Genomic DNA, 22698 nt, shown 5'->3' with positions numbered 1-22698 from the left:
ACACACCCACTTGCTATGAGACACACCCACTTGCTATGAGACACATCCACTTGCTATGAGATACACCCACTTGCTATGAGACACACCCACTTGCTATGAGACACATCCACTTGCTGTGAGCCACACCCACTTACTGTGAGACACACCCACTTACTGTGAGACACACCCACTTGCTATGAGACACACCCACTTGCTATGAGATACATCTACCTTCTGAGACACACCCACTTGCTATGAGACCCTCCTACTTGCTGTGAGACATGCCTACTTGCTGTAAGACACACCCACTTGCTGTGAGACACACCCACTTGCTGTGAGACACACCCACTTGCTATGGGAGCCTACCATCATCAAGCAGCACATCTCACTGCCGGGATGATTTTCATTAAAGGTCTTCCACATTAAGCTATAGTCTGTCTCCTGTAATTTCTAATCCTGCATTGGAGATAAACAAAGTAAATTCCTTTTATCTTCAGTATGGAAAAGTCCTTCAAATGGTTAAGGGTGGTGATCTGCTTAGCTTTCATTCTCTGGGTAAACTATCTGCAGTGCTCCATGGTACGTAGTTTCTAGACCATTTACTTCTCTGGCTGAGCAGTGAATGGCCTCTCTTTTATTTATATGTCTAAGCCACCAATGAAAATATTTCCATTTTTTCCTTCTGTGATGCCAAGCAAATTCTAACCTCTATTTCTGAATATTTCTTTTTCTGACTGTACACTTTTAAATCGAAATGGATGCCAAAGGCTTTTTTCCCTTAACTTAAGCGATAGTCAATTTGAAAAGACCCATGGTGCTTCTGGTACAGTTCTTTGGGAAGAAATCCAGTTGCCTCGGTGGAGACTGGGGCCTGAGAAGGGGATGAGTGGTGTTTGAGATGCACATTTATGCAGTTACCTCCAGTCAGGATGAAACAAAGATGTCGGGATGAGGATGAAGGAAAGCTATTGCATTAGAGTGGGGGAGGGCAAGAGTCAGCCCTCCATTCAAATTATGATGCAAAATACACCATTTCCACAATTCTATTACATCTGTTTTGCATTATTTAGATCCTAAGAAAATAATATTTCTGGTCACGTGTCAACTGAACTCACTGGCAGAAGGGTAAGTGGAGGCTGAGGTGACAAAGGAGTTTGGGGAAGCTACATGAATAGTCAGTAGTTACACGTGAAAGAGATTTCTTCCTCCCATCCTCTGGAATATCTAATACTCATCTTGGGGCCATCCAAAGTAAGCCTATTTAATCTTCAGTATGGAAATCCTTCAGATAGTTAAGGGTGGTATCCATCGACTTAAGTTTCTGGGTAAAACATCAGAAGTGTCTTCATGGAATTTCTCAGCAGCTCAAGAGATGCAGGTGACTAGCTAGAAACGGACCAAAAGATTAAAATGGCCTTTGAAGAGAACGGCACCAGGGGCCAGCTGCATACATAGCATAGTTCTTGTGGTCCCAGCCAGCCACACTGGCTTTGCTCACAGACAAGACCATGCAGAAGTGGCTGCGTACTTTACCAGTTAGGTTTTTAAAGGGGAAAGAGGAGCTAAAAGAAAGCAGAACCACTGAACTCCTGGCTGTGGATTTTCATGTGGGCCTGAAATGTCGTTCATGAAGTTCTTGGAAAACAGGTGTGCATGTGTTTGTTTGTGCATGTGTGAGTGCACGCATGCGTGCATGTTCTGGTGACTCTCTTTTAAACTGGTGTACTCTTTAAACAAGTTCTAACTCCCTGACTAACTTGAAAAACACCTGAAGAGAAATCCAAAGAGCATATCATTTGAAAAGTCCATTCATCTTAACAGCAAACCTGGCATATAAAGTCATAAGAAATATTTACCCTTAGCCAAAGACTAAAGGCAAGTTCAGAGCTCTGAGCCCAGCTCTGAACTGAGACCATAAGTGCTTGCTCACTGGAAGCTCACAGCGGAGCAACTCTAGATGGACTCACTTAGAAATGACTTCAGGAGTCTGGAATACCAAAACGGTGTAGGTGGGTACATTTCTTTCAGTCTTGCTAAGGCACTTCGCTTTCCTCTGGCTGGGGCATGGCCACCTAAAAATAGCTCTTAAAACTTAGCTCCTTATCTTGCACTTGACATTCATGATACAATTTTTAAAATAATTTGTAAAGTCACAGTAGATAGGCAGAACTAAATATGGACTGAAGAGACATGAAATCCTCCTTTCTCCCCAGTGTGTTCATTTCTAAATCTAACATGGCTACTTTGTTACTGTCCAGTGAGATGGCTGGTCTATGGCTTAAAAAAAAAAGCATATAATTCTTTATGTTCGTTTATCTATTATTAGATAATATTTGAGAGGTTCTGGGTTCAATTCCTAACACCCACATGACGTTCACAATTGTGATGTACAGACATGATATTCAGGCAAACACTCATTTGCATGAAAGAAAAATAATTTTTTAAAAGAAAAGTCTGTCTATGCCTATTGTTTTGGATGGTAGAGGTGGACTTTATTCTGTTTGTTACTGTGTCCTAGAACCAAATATCTGCTTGGTCACTAAATGAAGTAGCCCAAAGTATCTTCTTCATTAGTAATGTGACAGAGATGTGTTAGCAGTATTATTACAGTACTGTGCCATTTATAAACACATTTACATATGCTTTATCTGAGTCTTTGTTACACTGACCCAATTTATGAATGAAGACCTGAAAGTCCCCTGAATAAGGACATGACAGCTACTCAGGCTACACTGGAGTGCTAGATGACAATTTGAGTTTTATCTGGAGGGACATTGGTAGAATTGGCCCTTTGATATAAACGCTAGACCTTCCAGTCCATAAGCAAAACCCAGATGGGGGACTCCAATCCATTCTCAAATGGCCACCCGCATCTGGTCCTATTGTCACGTGTAGAAGAAATGTCTTTCATTGGTACAGAGCAAAGACCCAGATAGTAGGGACTCATTTTCATTGTCTTCTTTCCCTTCCCCTGGTTGTTAAATGACTTCCTTGTGATTAATGGTTAAGAAGCAGGGCTATTCCTTCCATGGCAGGAAAACGAGATCTCCCCTGAGCGTGTACACTGAGGAAGAGGGGAGCGGCTCAGCTGGCACGGGGCTCACCAGGCTCTGCGCTGCTCCACAGTGCCATCCACAAGGCCTCTGATCTTCAACAAGGTGAGTGTAAAGAATTCCCTAAGCCAAAATGAGCGTGTTCAGAGCTGGAGAGGCCAGAGCCAGGGGTCCTGAGACGATCCGTGATCCGCTCTGCACGTGAGCTTCTCATTGCGGATCCTCGGGCTTTTTTTTTTTTTTTTTTTTAAACGTTCCCTGGCACAAGAGACTGAAGAGCATTCGGACTCTGGATACATTTAGGTTTTTTTTTTTTTTTTTAGAATGTCTCTCTTTGGTCAAACCCTTGCCTTCTGAAAGCATCAGAGTCCACTTAATCCGTCTTCAAATATCCGAAGAATGTTAGCAATCCCTGAACATCCATAAATCCTCTCCAAGGCGAAATATCCCAAGTTAATTGTTCATTATATAACAAGGGTTCTAATTGCTCTCGTTTCTTCTGCCCAGCTTTCTCTAAATAGGAAAATCTTGACCTGAGCATAATATTCTAGCCGCTCTCTGACAAGGAAGAGGACAGAGGACTATTCTCTCCTCTCGGAACGCAACTCTTCTGCAAATGTGGCCTAAGATTGCATTCAGGTTTTTTGGCAGTCACGATATGTTGATGATTCACACTGAAATCACAGTCAACTAAAACCCTCAGGGTTTTTTTTTTTCCTTTATTTTCACATGAATGGCTGATAAGTCAGCCACACCTCTCTGGTGACGGTAGTACGGCTGAATTTTGAACAGAGGAATGTCTATGTATCACTACTGAAGTTAATCTCTTAAAGTTTGCTCAAGGGTTTTTTTTCAGGCTGATCCCTGAGTTTTCTTTCTTAACAGCTCTGATTATGTTACCCTTACCCAGAGCTGCTGTAGGATCTCCAGTTCTCTCAGGATCAAGTCCTGACAAATTAGACCCTGAGCCTCTAAGGTCAACTTCATCTTCGCCTCTCCTTTCCTGTCAACCGGCACTCCAGATTCTCCAACTCGTCCGAGAGGTGACTATCTATACATATTTTCCCCACAGGATTCCCTTCCTCACATTTCAATTATTACCTATTCTTAAGCGATAGCAGTGACAGACAGATGTAGAGACCGACAGCCAAACAGTGGATGGAGCTTGGGGACTCTAATGGAAGAATAGGAGAAAAGATTGCAGGCCCCTAAGGGGATGGGAACTCTACAGGAAGACCAACAGAGTCAACTAACCTGGACTCTTGGGGCTCTCAGAGTCTGAACCACCAACCAAAGAACATACATGGACTGAACCCAGGCCTCCATGCTCATATGTAGCAGGTGTGCAGCTTGATCTTCATGTGGGTCCGGAACAACTGGAGTGGAGGCTATCCCAAAAGCTGTTGCCTGTACATGGGATATGTTCTTCTAGCTGGGCTGCGTGTCTAGTCTCAGTAGGAGAGGAAGCGCCTAGCACCACAGAGAATTGAAGTGCCAGGGTAGAGGAATACCTTGGGGGTGGGCATCCACTCAGAAGAGAAGGGGAGGGAGTGATGGGGGAAGGATTGTAGGAGGGGTGACTGGGATGGGGGTGCAGTGAGTGGGATGTAAAGTGAATGAGTAAAAATAAATGAAATTAAATAAAATAAAGAGACGGGAGAGAAAAGTCTCAGTTAGGTTATGAAGTCCTTAAAACACAGATACATAGATGTATCCAGATATATACACATAACTAGAGGAGACAAGACTCAGTTTAGACCCCCCCATATTGTTTTGTTTTTGTTTTGCCAAGAAAATGATACTTAAACTCTTTTTGGGGGGGGGTAGTCAAGATAGAGTTTCTCTGTATAGCCTTGGCTGTGTCTTAGAACACACTCCATTGATCAGATTTCTCTCAAACCTGGGGAATCTCCTGAGTCTGTCTCCCAAGTGCTGGGATTAAAGGCATGTGCTACCACAGCCTGGTTGATACTTAAATTCTTTCTCCAAAAATGGTTTATCTCTCAACTAGTTTTTCCTCTGAGCTCCAGGAAAGCAGGTAAGATGAATGTTGGCTTTGGCTTACTTGAAAGAGAAGGTCTTTGGGAGAGGGAGGGACAAGCCTGGCCTTCCACAAGCAAGCCAACAGGGACAAAAACTTGCCCAGAGATAGCATCAAGAGGCTTGCTCTCCAGAATTCCCAAACAGTTACCAGTGCCATGAGCACAGTGTGGTGAGAGCCAATTGGCTGTACCGTGGGAGCATACGCACAAGACACCCTTCCCAATCACTTGCATCGACACTGGTGACAACCTGAACCAGATCGTGGAGTAAACCTTTCCATGCACCTTGCACTGTTGCCAAGAGGTAGGAATAGATGAGTCTTTCCTTTGTGCCAGGCCTCTGGCAACTAGGAACAGAGCCTGCGATTTGGGTTTGCAAAAGAATGGAATCCATGATATCATCTTTGTGAAAAATTATACTCGTCAACTGTCTGCCCGGGATCTGTCCTCCCAAAGGCAGACTTAAGAGGCACCTGGCAAGTTGCTTCTCAAATACTCTGTTTATGTGCCTCATACCTGATTCTCTGCCATAAAAAACCCTTAAATCACAAAAAACCATGAAGAGTTGTCATCATTAATAGAACAGTGATAATCTCAGAGTTCATTTATTTGATAAATATCTACCTAATGGCAGACAGCATGCTAGACGCTCAGATGACGTTTCCCTAGGTGCGGTCTGCACTCCCTTAAGGAGTTCACAAAAGAATGTGATGTCGGCTACAACAGAAGTGAGTACAGAGTACCGGGAGGCATGCATGTGATGGATGGGCACAGTGTACCTACTCCTGCATTTGGTAAGAGATGGAGCTTAAGCAAAGTCCTTAAGGATGAATATAAATTATCTACTCATCCATCAATCCATCCATCTATCAATCTATCTATCCATCTATCCATTCATCCATCTGTCCATCTATCCATCTGTCTATCCATTCATCCATCTGTCCATCCATCTATCCATCCAACCATCTATCGACCCATTCTATCCATCCATCTGTCTGCATGTCTGTCCATCCATCCATCCATCACATCATATCCATCCATCCATCCATCCATCCATCTATTCCATCCATTCATCCATCTGTCCATCTGTCTGCCTGTCCATCCATCTATCTGTCTATTCATCCATCCATCCCATCCATCCATCTATCTACCCACCTGTCTGTCCATCCATCCAAAATATCTTGAGTAAGAACTTAGTTAAGAGAATGAGAAGTAGAATTTAATGGAGACAATCAAGGGTCATTCCCAGCTATCATGGTACCAGAGGTGCCATGGAAGCTTCCAAAGGAGGGAAACAACCAACAGTGCTACCTAGAGCACCATAACCAGCATGGCATTACGGTCATGACAGCCCAAGGGTGCAGTAGTGATACACATACCTTGGTGGTAACCAACAACTCTTTAACTGGACTTAATACCCACTCAACAAGAAGAAAATCATGCCTGGTGTTAGAAACCCATCCATCCATCCAGGGCTAGTGAAGTCATAGACCTTGGAGGAACCTACGACCACCACTTTACTAAACAAGCATATTCCCTAACAGTCTAAATATATGTCCTTAGATCTATAGATAAATGTGTTCCTCACCTATCATCAAGAAAACTTATCTTTACAACAGACAGAGACCAACTGACACATCTACAAAACAAGCCCCACCCGGACGTCATTTCGGAAGAGGGGAGTCATGATTGTAAGAGGCAGAGGATCATGGAGTTTGCTGTGAAAGTGTGTCTTCTAGTAATGTCAGAAGGAACAGACAGCAAGTCTCAATGCCTAAACACGAGCCAAACAAGGACAACAACATTAGATATGCTAACATGGATTGGGAAAGCCCAGGAGGCCTCAACCCTACACAAAGAATGATTAAGGAATGTGAAGAGTGGGAGAAACAGTCTTCCCCAGGGAGGAGCACACTGATTGGTTATCTAATACCAAATGGTCAGCTCTGAAAACACACACAACTAACATAGAAACCTAGCAGGCTGTGGTTAGGTATTTAGGAAAGTAAATGTGTCTAGATATACATTGTGTATATTATATAACAGCATATATATTATGTAACAACAAATTAAAGAAAAAAAAGCAAGGAGGTGTATCTGAGAGGGTTTGGATGGGGGAATATAAAGAAAAATGATGTAATTATATTATAATCTTAAGAATAGAAATAATTAAAATTTTTAAAAATTGAAAAAGAGTTCCTTAAGTAAAGGAAGTACCAGTCAGGAGGCAAGAGTGTGCTAGAAGATCAGAGTGAAACGTCATTTCACAGACACCTTGGAGGCCAGAGCTATGGCTTTGGGGACAGAGGATGAGAGGAGGTCCAATGCTCAGGAAAAGCCTGCCATACCATAGTAAAGAATGGAATGACATTATGAAGGCATTAAGGAGTCATTGAAAAGTTTTAAGCCAGAAAGGGACATTTTTATATCCTTAAAAACATACTTCGATGTTTCAGTCTCAGCCCTTGGAAGGTACAGGTTGTAGGACAGCTTTAAGTTCTGGGCCAGCACAGTCTATACAGTGAGCTTCAGAGCAGTCAGACCTACATAGCTAGATCCTGTCTCAAAATAACAATAAAATATCCTTCAGGCTACATGATAGGCAGGAGGCTAGAGAACAAACGAGACGATGGAGAGAGCCTTCAGGAACATTATAACAACGGACGCAGATGAGCAGTGATGGGGGTTTCTATGACGACCGGGCTTTAAGGGTAGAGATAGATAGTGACACCATTCTTAAAGGTCTTATAGGTAGGAAGGAGGAGGCAAGCTCTTTAGCTATGTTGAGGAAGAGTCGTGTGTGTGTGTGTGTGTGTGTGTGTGTGTGTGTGTGTGTGTGTGGTGAGGAAGAGAGGGGCAGGGGACACAAAGGCTATAGCAGTGTTTGGAGTGTAGGTTCCAAGGATCAAATTTAGGTCACCACACTTGCATGGCAACCCCTTTTACCCGACAAGCCATTTTGCCAGTTCCCAAGGGAAGGTCTTTTACTGTGAAGAGAAGCATCCATGAGTCAGCATAGGAATGTAGTGGGATTAAAGAAAAATAGATTTCTGGGGAAGTTTGAGGGCCTTGTTGGAAGGGAGGATATAAAGAATGATCACATTCCCCCCAATTCCATTTTAATTAAAGCAGAGAAGCCTTTTCCAACAGGAGCCAAAAGACACACTGTCGGCGCAAATAAATGAGCTGGCACGTGGAAGCCGTCTGTGGATGCCATCGGATACCACTCATAATAACGTCTGACCTAGGAGCTGTGACATGAAGCGTAAAGCAGCATCCACAAACATCACTTAGGCACTGGGAAACTTCTGCTCCTCTGCCAGTTGCAGGAAAGAGGTGGCAAGAAACGTAATATGGACCAGCAATGCTGCACATCTGCACATCAAGTCAGAACCCTTGCCACCCAGCCTGACAACCTGAGTTTGATCCCTGAGACCAGTGTGGTGGAAGGAGTTGATGACCTTCATGCTCATGTACTGGCAGGCGCACCCCCACATTCCCCACACTCATCTCTCTCTCTCTCTCTCTCTCTCTCTCTCTCTCTCTCTCTCTCTCTCTCTCTCTCTCTCACACACACACACACACACACACACTCATCTTAGACATACAAATAAATGCAAAAAAATATATAAAAAAAAGAAAGTGTCTTGCTTGATCCGTGAGACTTTAAAAAATGAAATATGACAGGGAAATAGAGTATTTCTTTGCTTTTGTTCTTGTGATCAAAAGGAGCCAGGTCTGGTGTCTTAGAGATCATTTGCAATGCATGCAAAGTGTAGGGCGGGCCCTGGGACACCAATCATGCGCAATGCAGGGACAGCCAATCATGCGTAATGCATGCCCTGGGACAGCCAATCATGCGCAATGCATGCCCTGGGACAGCCAATCATGCGCAATGCATGCCCTGGGACATTTTTCATCACCTTCAAGTGCATCTCGGCTATCCTTCTTAGCTCAACATTAATTAAAGCATTAATAAGGTTTTATTTTAAAAATTTGCTGCGAAATGTATACATTTTCATTTAAAAGGGATTTGCCATTCAGCCCTAGTGCCTTTGGCAGATGCCCTCCAACATCTTGTTCCCCAAATCAAATTTCATAAAACACTAGGCAGCAAAGCACTCACAGTGCCAGGATGGACAATGGCATCCCAAGTCTTACCCCTAGAGGTAGAGGTTCAGCTTCGAGGACTGAAACAGGATGTGCAATCGAATAAGGCAAGACGACGCGTAGGCAGGCTGGAAATGTGTGCCCACATTTCAAGTATTCGGGAGGCTGAGGCTGGAAGGTCACTTGAGTCCAGGGGTTTGAGACAAACCTAGGCAAGGCGGCGCCATCCAGACTTTAAATAAATGTAACAGAGTACAAAGCCCTCCAAGGCAAAGGTCCCTAAAACCAACATAGCTCTTTCTTCGTGACTTTCAAAGAGCTTGTTCTCTCTAACTCCTTGCCTTTCAACTGTCACTCAGGCCCAGTCTCTGTCCGTTCTTCTCTCTGATTGACTTGGTGCCTCTTATGGAACCTACAGTGCTGCTTCCAATTTTTCTCTCACTTCACATTTTATATACGTGTCCTTCTGACTGTGGAAACTCAGTGGAATTCAACACACGATTACAACCAGTCTCATAAAGAAGCGAGAACAATTTTTGTGAATGCCTTAGGACTTCCTAGAGCATCTCAGAAATGGCAGCATCAGTGGAAAACGTCGTCTCTGCCTGGGCTCACTTTCCAGGCCCTCCTCCTCTGTAACCATACCTAGACTTTGATGACCTCAACCAAGTTTCATAGCTTCAAACATCATCTGTAAACTGTTGTTTTCTCCACAATCTAATCCACCTCAGTGTCTGCTCTCAGATGTCTAGCAGGCAGCTCACATGTAGCATGTCAAAGTAGGGGAGCTTCTGATTACCCTCAGACTTCTGCTTCTCAGCAAATGGGTATTTACTCTTCCAGGTCACACATTATAAGCATCCTTACATTTTCCCTCCTTCCCTCCTTCCTTCCCTCTCCTCCCTTTCCTCCTCTGTCTATGTCTGTCTCTCTGGTTCCCTGTCTGTCCATATGCATGTCCATCTGTCTGTCTGTTTCTCTGCCTCTTCCCTGTCACCCTCTGCCTGTCTAGACTCTGAGATCTAGGCTGGTTTTCTGAAGTTCATTCCAGTTGGTTCTCACTTCCTTCTTCACCTGTTTCCCCGTTAATCTTTCCTTAACACAGGTCTTTAAAATACATATATCAATCATCTGATAAAATTATTAAAATCCCCAATAACTTCCAACACCACTCAGGGTAACAAAAAAAAAAATAAGTAAATCAGATCAATTGGTCATACAAATTGAGACTTTTTGTTGTTGTTGTTGTTTTGTTTTGTTTTGTTTTGTTTTTCGTGACAGGGTTTCTCTGTGTAGTTCTGGCTGTCCTGGAACTCACTCTGTAGACCAGGCTGGCCTTGAACTCAGAAATCCGCCTGCCTCTGCCTCCCAAGTGTTGGAGTTAAAGGCGTGCGCCACCACCGCCCAGCAAGACTTTTTTTTAGTATAAGGAAATGCTATAAAAATAATTATGTGACCTTAATCTGGGGATGTGCTCCCTCTCCTCCCTTCCCCCCCCCTGCTGCTGTCATTATTTCTCAGCTCTCACCCACTCTGCAGCATCTTGACCTCTCTACTTCAGCATCAGTTGTCTCCATCTTCTGAAATTACCAGGCCCAGGGTCCTTGCCTTTCCCTGCACAAGCCTGCTTACCTTTGGAACTTTCTTCTACAGTCTTCGTGAGGTTTTTCCTGGGGGCCACACCTAAGCACTCATCACCTCTCTGCTCTCCCTCTCCCTGCTTAGCATGTTTCTTTATATTTGTCCAAATCTACATGGATTAAAAAACAAAATAATGGAACGTGGTGAGGACCACTAATCCCAGCACTCAAGAGACAGAGGCAGGCAGATCTCTGAGTTCAACGCTAGCCTTGTCTACAGTGTGAGTTACAGGACAGCCTGGGCTACACAGAGAAACCCTGTCTCAAGCAAAACAAAACAAAACATCAACTAACCAATCAGCCAAAACAAAACAACAACAAACCTTTTTCTCTGCAGATCAGGGTTTCCCTCCAAATACTTATAGAAAGATCACTACTTGATAACTGTGTAACATCCAACACAGTCAAATGTAAAATACAATTCTATAGTTACTTTCATATAATTCAGTTCCAGTTCAACAAATATACCTTAGATATCTACTTCTTTTTTTCTGTTTGTTTGTTTGTTTGTTTGTTTGTTTGTTTGTTTTTCGAGACAGGGTTTCTCTGTGTAGTTCTGGTTGTCCTGGAACTCACTCTGTAGACCAGGCTAGCCTCGAACTCAGAAATCCGCCTGCCTCTGCCTCCCAAGAGCTGGGATTAAAGGCGTGCGCCACCACCACCCAGCAGATATCTACTTTTTATAGAAATCTGTGCTGGTGAGAACTTTAAGGGCTGGTATCCACACTTTGAATCCAACAACACAAAGAACAATGGCCCTCAATTAACAAACACTGTGTGGAAAGAGATAAGAGGCAATGTTACAATAGGGAGAGGGTCCCCTCAGTTCCCACACACCGCCTACCACAGGTCAGAGCAGTCACCTACACGGTCTTAGAGAGCTCCCAATACCTAATACCCTTAATCCCTGTTCTGATATTGAAGGTTCTCTAATTCTTCAAAGCGCCACCTGTGCCCGAATACACCTGACTTCCAGTATGTGCCTCTCATATGTTCTTCATCACTAAGCCTTAATATTGCAGTGACTCATGACAACATGTTGACATTTTGCAATCTGGTTTCTTGCGGTTTCCAGAATATTTTGACCAAATGTTGGCAAAGTTAGATTGCCAAATAGAAAAAGAAAAAGAAAAAACCAAGCAAATGTGAACCCAACTTTTAAAAGAGCTAACCAGGGAATTTTTATACTGTTGGAGGAGAAATTCTGGTGACTGGGAGATGGCTACACTCAGCAGGCAAGGTGCTCGCCCGAGGATGAAGACTTGATTTTGGATCCCAAGCACCTGCATAAAACTGTATGTGGTAGAAAGCTAGGGCTGCAATATGTGTGCCTGCCTGGACAGGTAGGCAGATGCCTGGAGCTAGCTGGTCAGCCAGTCCAGCTTAGTAGGTGAGTGAGAGACCCTATCTCAAAAAATAAGATGGAGTGCCATGGATTCAGACACCCGACATAAACCTCTGGCCTGTGTACACACACGTGCATACATGAATACGTACACATACATACACACACACATGAATACTTGAACACACATACACACATGATGGAGAGTCATAGATTAAGGTACCTGACATATACCTCTGACCTGTGAACACACACATGCATACATGGAGACAGACACACACACACACAAAATTTATTGAATCAATCATGCATTTATTGACTAGACATTTATGCCTGGGCTCCCATTTTCTGTAGCTTCCTTAAGTAATTTTAATCAATAACTCCCATGTGAGTTCTGTATAAACTGAAGGCACTTTTTTTGGAACAGGTGCTATTATACATTTTGAGTTATAATCTCTAAGGAAAGGACTATTTTAGGCTGTATACAATCAAATTTCTGTGTGTAACTCTACATAACTTTCTACAAGTACAGCTGAGGGTGAACTGCAAGGTGATAGACATATTAATACATTATATAACTAACTTAGAAAAACCTGAGTAGTTACTGGCTAGGTAAAAGGTACTCCTCTCCTCTCAAAAACCAAACCAATCGAAAAGAATGCCTAATGATACCAGAAAACTATATACTTCTTTCCTTCTATATAGCTTGATTTAAAGCAGTGGTTCTCAGCATGTGGGTCTCAACCCCTTTGAAGGTCAAACGACCCTTTCACAGGTGTCGCCTAAGACCATGGGAAAACACAGAGATTTACATTATGATTCGTAACAGTAGCAAAATTACACTTACGAAAATAACTTTCTGGTTAGGGTTACTCTGGCATGAAAAACCTTATTAAAGGGTCACAGCATTAGGAAGGTTGACGATCATTGTTTTTAAATCATCTGGGGGTAATATTAAGTCTTCATTTGTTGTATCTTTCCAATATAAGAAAACATTCACTCTTAACCCAAAGTCTAAACTGCAAACTCTTTCAAAGTATCTACCAGTCTGGAAGTGCTCTACAATCCTTAACAATCACAGAGAAGTCTAGTTTTAGTTTTGCCTAATGAATTCTTCTTCAACATTTGTTCCATTTATTTAAAGTGTGCGTGGTACACGCCACACAGCACATATGTGCGAGGCAGAGGACAATTAGCAAGATTCAGTTCTCTCCTTCCGTCATGTGCCCTGGGATCGAGTTTAGGTCATCTGGCTCGACAACAAGTGTCCTCTCAACACGACTGAGCCGTCTTGACAACCTTCTTTTCTACTTTGAAGTTATATTAGAACTTAATCATATCGATGATTTCAAAGTAAGCTCATTACCCCAGCTCCCACATTGGATGGCTCATCATTTATTTGACCCTGGGTTACTCTGACTCACCAAGCCTCCTTTTTTATGTCTACAAAATGCTGTTCATGTTGATGCCTGATCAATGGAGTTCTTTTTGTTTTGTTGAGACAGAGACTCTGCATACCCCTGGCTATCCTGGAATTCACTATGCATACCAAACCAACCTCGGACTCATAGCAATCCCCCTGTGTCTGTTTCCCCAGTACTAAGATTAAAGGTGTGCACTGTCACACCCAGCTTCAGTAGGGTTCTTGTAAGAAAATGGGATGCGGTACGTTTACAGGGACTTTTTCCCATGGGAAGGCTACAGAGATATTATTATTAGCTCACCATCATGACTTAATCACTGCTACTGTTAATGATCAGATGTCAGTAACTGAGCAAAACAGCAGTTAACTAAAAAGCATTTGTATTAGTTTGTTTTGAGTGAACAAGTCCCAAGTATAGTTCAACACATAAGTATACATACATGCAAAAACTCAACTGGCTTACCACCTGCCTTATAGGCTTTTATCACCAATTATCAGAATCCAAACTTTTCAATCTCTTTGAAGTAACAACCAGATGTTTGGACCTCGAAGGGCACACCATCTGTACAACGTATTTGGGGGGACTAATCCTGTACTGACTGAGGTTACTGAGGGAGTCAGTCCGTAAGTAACCTTCCACCCAGTAGGCTGTAGGATTCCAAAAGAAAGGAACATCTGTGGCTCCCAAGTCTCTCACGCTACAATGTGTCGCAGCTGCATTTCAGCTTAGTGTGCAGAATGGAAACTGAAGCCAGGAAGACATGGCCCCGTGGGGTAATTGTTGGAAAGCCATTTAAACTCCCCAGCCTTCAAATTTACTCACGAGTAGTATTTTTTCTCCCTCGGTGACGTTAAAGTTTCTTTTCAAATACTCTCATCCTACTGAAGTGCTTGTTGATTGATTAGAAAAAAAGTTGGATGTTGATCAATCTGTGTCATTCTGAGTAACATCCAATTTAATTTTACTTTTATCTAGAAGTTAAGGGAAACGTGACCTGGGGGTTAGGGAGATGAATGGCTTCCTCAGTGATGTGTTTGCTGCAGAAGCACGGGAATGTAAGTCCAGTCCCCAAAGCCCATGTAAAAGCTAAGAGTCACAGTGCTGGGAAAGTGGAGGCAGGCGGAGCCCCGGGGCTCTTGCCTAACCAGTGAGCTGCGGTTCAAAACACAAGGTTGGGGTGATGTTGGAAGACAGCCGATGTCTGGCTCTGGTCTTTGCATACATGTGCACACATGTGCATACACACAAAAATACATCCACACACACACATACGCACACACACACACACACGCACACGGCGGGGAGGCTCAGGGAGAGAGAGATAGGGCCTTAAGTTACAGATGTTGTTCACTCACGAAAGCTCTCTAGAATTTTTAAATGTGTGATTTTTACAAGCGGCACCCCCAAGTTGACATTTTCCATTTCCCATGTTGTTTGATTTTTCTCCTTAGTATCTATCACACTCTGGTCTATGGTGTATTTGATTTATTCTCCATTCCCTAACCACTTCCTGCTGCGTTCGAATCGAAGTTTTCATTAGGACAGGGAAATTCTATGTCTAGTTTACTACTATATCTCTAGAATCTAAAATGGACCCTGACACACAGCTGTTCAAAAGTTATTTAAATGACTGTGCAGGTGGACACTGGCATCCTTACTAGTTGCCCCACCACACACACACACACACACACACACACACACACTTGTCTTCTCTTACTGAGAGCTTAGATTCTCTGTGTCACCTGGAACTTCAGCCTCTCATCCCCTTCTTAAGCGTCACTAATTTCCCCTTTACTTTCAGTTTAGGAGCATTTTCCTACTCTTCCCCAGCTTATTATATCAGCCATCCCTCCTTTCATTCTAGCTACATATTTATTGAATGTCTACAGGGTTGAAGCTGTGTCCTCAGTGCCAAAGAAATGGCCGTAAATAAGACTGACAAAATCCCTACACTGGTTAGTGCCGTTGGCTATTCAAGGACTACCCAGAGATCAGAGACCTCCTTCTGCTCCTTCCTTCTCTTACTGCTGCCTAAGATTGTACTCTTCTCTCTTTGTGTGTGATATATTCATTATGCTCTGAAGGGAAAAAAAAGCCTACTATGTGATTCAGTAGGATCTGATCCCATTTTGTGTAGAATTCTTTTAGTAACTAGTCAATGGAACTGGGAGTGAGCAATGGTTATTTCCAGAGAGACGGATAATCTCTACACCAGTGCTTATGGTTCACACAATCAAAATTCCACTTCCAGGAAGCCTGGAAAACTCAGGGATCCAGAATGATTTGCTATCTCTCCTCCCTGTCCTACATTTTCTGTTCCCAGGGGTGATGTGAGGGGCCCTCTTTTCTTCCTGAAAGAGCCTAATTAACCCATCATCTTCACCTCCAAGGTTGTTATTGTCTACTGCTCAGTCAAATGGACTAAGCCCCCAGTTGACAGAGAGTCTTGAAATCAAACCACCTGAGCCTCAGGCTTGTCTGTGCCTCCTGCTGGGGCTTTGGCAACCCTTAGTCCCTCCATTGCGGATTTCCCACTTAGTTGACAGTGGAGCTCTGTGGTCCTGGCAGACAGTAATTGGAGTGATGCAAAAAAAAAAAAAGGGCCCATGGCCAGACACATTGAATTGAATGCCATATTTCTCTTTCCCTCGCTTGTGTACAGGGCAAAGGACGGTATCTGTGCTTACAGATGTTTGGCTTTGTTCAAAGCAGTGGTGGTTGTTTGATTTTACTAATCAAAATTTCATGTCCTGGAGATTTAAGCTCCAAATTCGTATGTTGATAGCATTTGGTGGTAGACACTTTAATCAGTAACTGGGCTTACATAAGGGTGACGGAGCTTAGTAGTTTTATAAGAATAGAGAGACACAAGCTAGCAAAGTTGTTTTGTCAAAACTCGAGAGGCCCTTGTCTTTGTTAGGATGCTGAGCAGATGTTGGTATCATGATGTTGGACTTTGCAACCTCCAGGACTGTAAACCAAATGCATGCCTATTCCTGTAAACTGCAAAATTCAGCAGTTCCTTACTGTTGTAAATACAGCTCTAGGGGGCTCCAAGCTGAATACATGCTCTCCTCACAACAGAAGCCTGCTAAAATGGCAGGCTCAACTGAAATACCTTGACAAAGTGGAATTGGAAAGGCATCTTGTTCATTGAAATAACTGATAAAAACTGTACTCTCTGCTTGAAATTTGATATAAGCGTTGGTGACAAAGATTATTTATTTAGTATTACACATGAGAATGTGCGCATGTGTACAGTTGTGTTTAAATACATGTGTACATGTGTGGGCACCAGTGGACAAGCTTAGGTATTGTTCTGCAGGGGTTATTTTCCTGTTTCTTCTTTTTTTAAAAAAAAAAAAAAATGGAGTCCCATTGACCTGGAGTTCACCATGTAGGCTAGGCTGCTTGGCCAGCGAACCCTCAGGATCTGCCTATCTCTGCCTTCTCAGTGCAGGGATTAAAAGTGTGAGGCACTATGCCCAGCATTTTTCTTTTAAAATGTGAGTTCTGGGATGAAAAACAGGTCCTTGTGCGTGGAAAGCAAGCCCTTGATAGACTGAGCTATCCGGTAGTTCAGTTTGCTCTTCCAGTACAGTTTGGGTAACTGCTATTCATTTCTGAGTAATTGTGAAGTCACTGTACTTATCCAGTGGAAGAGTGTTAGTGAGAGATGGCTCCATGGTTAAGAGTACCGACTGCTCTTCCAGAGGTCCTGAGTTCAATTCCCAGCAACCACATGGTGACTCACAACCATCTGTAATGGGGTCTGGTGCCCTCTTCTGGAGTGTCTGAAGGTAGGAATGGTGACGTATTGATATGCATAAAATAAATAAAGAAATCTTAAAGAAAAGTAATAAAAGAGTGTTAGTGAGTGGGCTGCTGCCGTCTGGTTTCCCACACTGGTTTTGCTTCTTTACAGATACACGTGGCCCAGTAGTACTGAAATGTGGGAAGCTGATATGAGCCTGTGCATCAATACCAAGGCAGTCTGAGAGTTCAAACCATTTGCTTGTTTTTAACGCAAAGTGTTCTCTGCATGGGAAAACAATGAGTCTAACTTATCTTTCTCTTTCCTGTCCTAATATCTTTTAAAAATGTCCATCATGACAGCGTACTGAAAGGCTTACAATATTAAGTGAGCTTTAAGACTTATCAAGGAGAACGGAAACGGTGGCAAAGCATGTCCTTCTTGGCTCTGGATCCACAAGACTGTTCTGGAGTGTTCCGGGGCTGAAGTTCATAGCATGCCCCTGGCAGGCAGAGTCTCTACCTAGCCAAAGTCGGAACCAGGCACACTGAGAACAGTGCTTGACACGCAGGAGGGACTCAGTAAACATATGTTAAGTGCTGGCATCTGGGAAACTCATGAGTTGCTATATACATGCAAGCGAGCTTATCTCAGTATGTGTAGCCTTGTGTCATGAGCATTGGATGTATGCCCAACACCTAGCTCCCATTTCTCAACCCGGGGAGTGTTGACATCTTGGGCTAGATAATTCTGTTAGGGAAGGAGTGGGGGATGCTGTCCTGTGCATTGTCTAGGACTTAGCTCGGTCCCTGGTTTCCACCCACTAGATCCCAATGCCGTTCAGCACTCCTCATCGGACAAAAATGTCTCCAGACATCAGTAAATGTCCTGACGTCAGGGGATTACATGAAGTAACGCCTGGCTGCTGGTCATTTATCTAGTCTTTATATTCATAGTAGCTATCAGCATCAGAAACCTGACACCCTCCTCTCTCTCTCTCTCTCTCTCTCTCTCTCTCTCTCTCTCTCTCTCTCTCTTTCTCTCCTCTCTCTCCTCTCAACATTTTCCATCTTTCTTTTTTAATTTAATTTTTGTTTTATGTGCACGAGTGTTTATGTGCCTGCATGTATGTCCATGCACCATGTGTTCTCCTGGCGCCCACAGAAGCCAGAAGAGAGGGCTGCATCCCTGAGTACCAGAGTTACGGATGCTTGTGAGCCACCAAGTAGATGCTGGGGATCGAACTGTGGAAGAGCGGCCAGTGCTGAGCCATCTCTCCAGCCCACTTTGTTTCTGAATCAGTATTAGTTATTGAAAGCATGCAAGTCTCTTCGTCTACTTCCCTCAAGTCCTTTGTGTTCCTATACCTAGGGAGAATCTGCCTGGCTGCCTCTATGAAAGCTAAAAAGACCTGTGAGGTAGAAACTTCTAGTTTCTTTGGAAAGTTGGTTATGTCAAATGTGGTTTTGCTGGGGCACACAGGTGAAAGGATGTCTTGCTAAAGCAAACACTTGAAAGACTGGTTTCCTGAAGCAGACACAGGTGAGAGGATGTTTGGCTGTAGCAGACACGTGATGACGGAGTATCAGTGTGACTCCACACACAGTGGGAGAAGAAGACTGAGCCTCGGTTTGGTTTGCTCTGCCTTGCTTTTCTTCATTAAAGACATGCATGTTTTGGTTCGCCTTGTTGAGCTAACTTGTGTTAACACTGTCACTGAGAGAAACTCGCCCAAGAACTGCTCATGAGGTTCCTGTGGCAGCTTGATTCTTTCGTGGCCTCACCTCAGGCCTGTTGGCAAGCCTGGTAGTTTCTTCAGGATTGAACTACAGTTGCTGGTTCGTGCCTGGTGTCTGCCTGACAAGAGGACTGGACTGTAGCTGCTGAGTCATACTTGGTGTTTGCTATGGGACTGAACTGCTGCCAAGAAGATCAGGCTTGCCCACAAAGAACTGTTGCTGAACAGGTCCACTTCCCCCATATTCTACGAACTTGTCTCTTCCACAACCTTTGCTGGGTGGTGGGCTAGAGGAGAGGTTGAACACTTATCAAAAGTAGGTTGCAAAAATAATTATGCTTATAGACCTATTCTGAACCCTCAGGGGAAGGAGAATATGAAACCAGGGAAAATATAAATAATTGGACCTGTAGCTGGCAAGGCTGATTTACAGAATGAACGTGACCTGACCTTGGGGCCAGGAAAAGAAGATAGACCCAGGTCCCTAACTGGAATTCATGTGTACATGAGGCTCAAATCATCTTTTGTGTTAAAAGGAATTATCTTCCTTTGCTTGCTATACATTCTTGGCATCTTAATACCAAATTTCTAGTGTGTGTGTCTGTGTGTGTGTGTGTGTGTGTACATGTATGAATTAACTCTTCTATCTTATTTGTGTGTGTGTGTGTGTGTGTGTGTGTGTAGTATACCTGTGTGGCTATGTAGTATGTGTATGCATGTACATGTGTGTATACCTGCTCATAGAGGGTAGAGGTTGATTGATGGTGGACATCTTTCTAAATCACTTCTACACCTTATTTGTGTGCATGGGTGTAATGCCTGTGTAACATGTGTGTATGCATGTGTTTAGGCATATGCATAATGCATATGTAGCATGTGTGTGCATGTATGTGCATATGTGTAATCCATGTGTAGCATGTGTGTAATATATGTGCAGCATGTGTGTACATGTGTGTAATGCATCTGTGTGCATGTGTAGCATGTGTGTAGCATGTATGAATGTACATGTATGTAATGCATGTGTAACATGTATGTGTGTGTGTGCATGTGTGTATATACACATGCAGAGGCCAGAGGTTGACATCAAGTGTCTTTCACTATGAGTTTCAGCCTTATCTTTTGAGATAGTACCTCTCACTGAACCCAGAGCTGTTAACTGGCTAGATTAGCTAACTAAACAGCAAGCATGGGAATCCATCATGCTTTTTACATAGGTACCAAGGATCTGAGCTCAAATCCTCATGTCTGTATCTCAGGCACTTTATTTTGCTCTTTGAGACAGGATCTCTCTCTCTCTCTCTCTCTCTCTCTCTCTCTCTTGCCAGGCAGTGGTGGCACATGCCTTTAGTCCCAGCACTTGGGAGGCAGAGGCAGGCAGATTTCTGAGTTCGAGGCCAGCCTGGTCTATAGAGTGAGTTCCAGGACAGCCAGGGCTACACAGAGAAACCCTGTCCTGAAAAACCAAAGAGAGAGAGAGAGAGAGAGAGAGAGAGAGAGAGAGAGAGAGAGAGAGAGAGAGAGAGACAGAGAGAGAGACAGAGAGACAGAGACAGAGAGACAGAGACAGAGAGACAGAGAGACAGAGAGAGACAGAGAGGCTCTCACTGAACCTGTGGCTCACTGGTTTGGTTAGAGGGGCTGGCCACCAAGACCTGTGGATCCTCCTGTGTCTACCTCGCCATCACTGAGGTTACGATCATGCACCCTCACACCCACTTTGTGTGTGTGTGTGGGGTGTTAACCTACGATTGTCATTGCTTTCGAGGGAAGCACTTCATCAAGCAAGCAAGTAAGTCATCTTGACCTTCCCTCAGGGTCTTTGATGAGCATCCCTGTCTCCTTGGCTTTGTTTTTATTTACTATCTCTTTATGCTACAGATATCAGGAAGATACTAGTGTGTGCTTCTTGAGCAAGGTGCTAGCTGGAGGGGCCAGCAGCCTTTAAACATCCTGATACATTTGTATCTGTTCTTTCTATAAACAAACAAACAAACAAACAAATCAAGAATCTTAGAATTCTGACTGAAATCCACTCAGTGGGCAATCTGCTTCAGAACAACCACACATCCGTGTCCCAGAGAGAGGAATAATTTATGACGAAGCTCATGAAAAATTCTAATTTCATTCATGTTGCTACAAGTATAGCTTCGTGCTTTAAAAAAAAAAATGTGGGCTGGTAACATTTTTCTACCTCATTTTCCTTATGGTGTAGAGTTAAACGGATGCCCTTACCTCTCCTCCGGTGCATGGGAAAGGATTTGAGTATCTAGACGTGCAAATAGCTCCCTTCTTGACAACGTCATCTTCCAGGCCAAAAGTAGCCGAGCAGTTCGTTGCAAAGTACTTGTAAGGTTTCCAGGTCTCCCCAAAGTCCTGGGACCGGTCCAGCACCATGGCTGCGGGCCTGGGGGACTTGAACACCATAATTAGGTGAGTGAAGTAGAATTCTGCTTCCAGGTCTAGCTGGATCTTTTCTCTGTGCACATCCTCTGCCGACTGCCACCATGTCCGCGGAAACCTGAAGGACGAGTCTGCCATAGCGGAGGGTGGGTGGGCCAGGTGAGAATGTGCAGCGTTGCATTTACCGCACTTGGGCTGACGGCAAGTGAGATCAGCGTTCTCACTGTAGAAGCAGAACAGTTCGGTGGCATTCTGGCCACACGTAGTGTCTGCCCGGAGTTTTCTTCCCAGAGCCAGGTTTCCCATCCGAGGGTTGCATGCCTTCTCACAACGGGAATTTGCTCCAGCTACTCCGTTCAGTCCTGAGGACGAGAAAGGATATGTCACTCAAGACAAACCCATGGGGAATGGGAATGCTCTTCTGTGTAGCTGGTACCATCTACAACAGTCAAGGTATCCTCCAAAGTCCTTGGGCCTTTCTCTAAAGAGAAGAATCTAGCAAACGGGACCATGAATGCTATCACGCATTCGCAGTGATTCATGTATACAAGTGTGTGTCTGTGTGCTTGAAAGATGGATGATCGTATGTTCAGGAGTGCAAATGAATGTGTGAGGGTGCACATGTGTGCATGAGGAGGCCAGAATGCCTTGGATATGGTTCCTAAGGTTCCATCTATCTGGTTGCTTTTAGATATTCTCTCTCTCTCTCTCTCTCTCTCTCTCTCTCTCTCTCTTTCTCTCTCTCTCTCTGTGTGTGTGTGTGTGTGTGTGTGTGTGTGGTGTGTATGTGTGTGTGTGTGTACCATGTGTGTGCAAGTGCATGAAGAAGTCAAAGAGGGTACTATATCCCCTGTCACTGGAGTTACATATGGTTGGTTGTAAGCCACCAGACTTCAAATGCTGGGAACAGAACCCCCAACCTCTGCAAAAGCAGCAGGTGGTCTTAACCACTGAGCATTCTCTCCATCCCTTTACCTTGTGTTTTTGAGACAGGGTCTCTCACTGGCCTGGAACAAATAGGTTAGACTGGTTAGCCCATGAGATCTTTGCCTCTCCAATGTCAGGTTAAGCATTGTCTCTGGTTGGTAAGGACCGAAGTTGGTGCTTCTTGCTTGTGTGGCAAGCATTTTAGCAACTGAGCTAGTGATCTTCCCATCCCCCTCATGGTGTGTGTGTGTGTGTGTGTGTGTGTGTGTGTGTGTGTGTGTGTGTG

At 43.8% G+C, this 22698-nt stretch overlaps 1 protein-coding gene across 1 annotated transcript in view; it reads right to left on the bottom strand.

Annotated features, from left to right (window-relative positions):
• Positions 1–22698, bottom strand: part of Ntn4 (netrin 4) — a 112037-nt gene that overhangs the window by 86507 nt on the left and 2832 nt on the right. The window contains exon 2 of the mRNA XM_028783049.1: positions 21318–21847. Within this exon, the coding sequence (XP_028638882.1) occupies positions 21318–21847 (530 nt within the window). The remainder of the gene's footprint in view (positions 1–21317; positions 21848–22698) is intronic.

The sequence above is a fragment of the Grammomys surdaster genome, unplaced genomic scaffold (genome assembly GCF_004785775.1).
Source record: "Grammomys surdaster isolate TR1022 unplaced genomic scaffold, NIH_TR_1.0 958, whole genome shotgun sequence".
Taxonomy (NCBI): Eukaryota; Metazoa; Chordata; class Mammalia; order Rodentia; family Muridae; genus Grammomys; species Grammomys surdaster.
The sequence above is the reverse complement of the archived record's forward strand: the minus strand, read 5'-3'. Positions and strand labels throughout refer to the sequence as shown.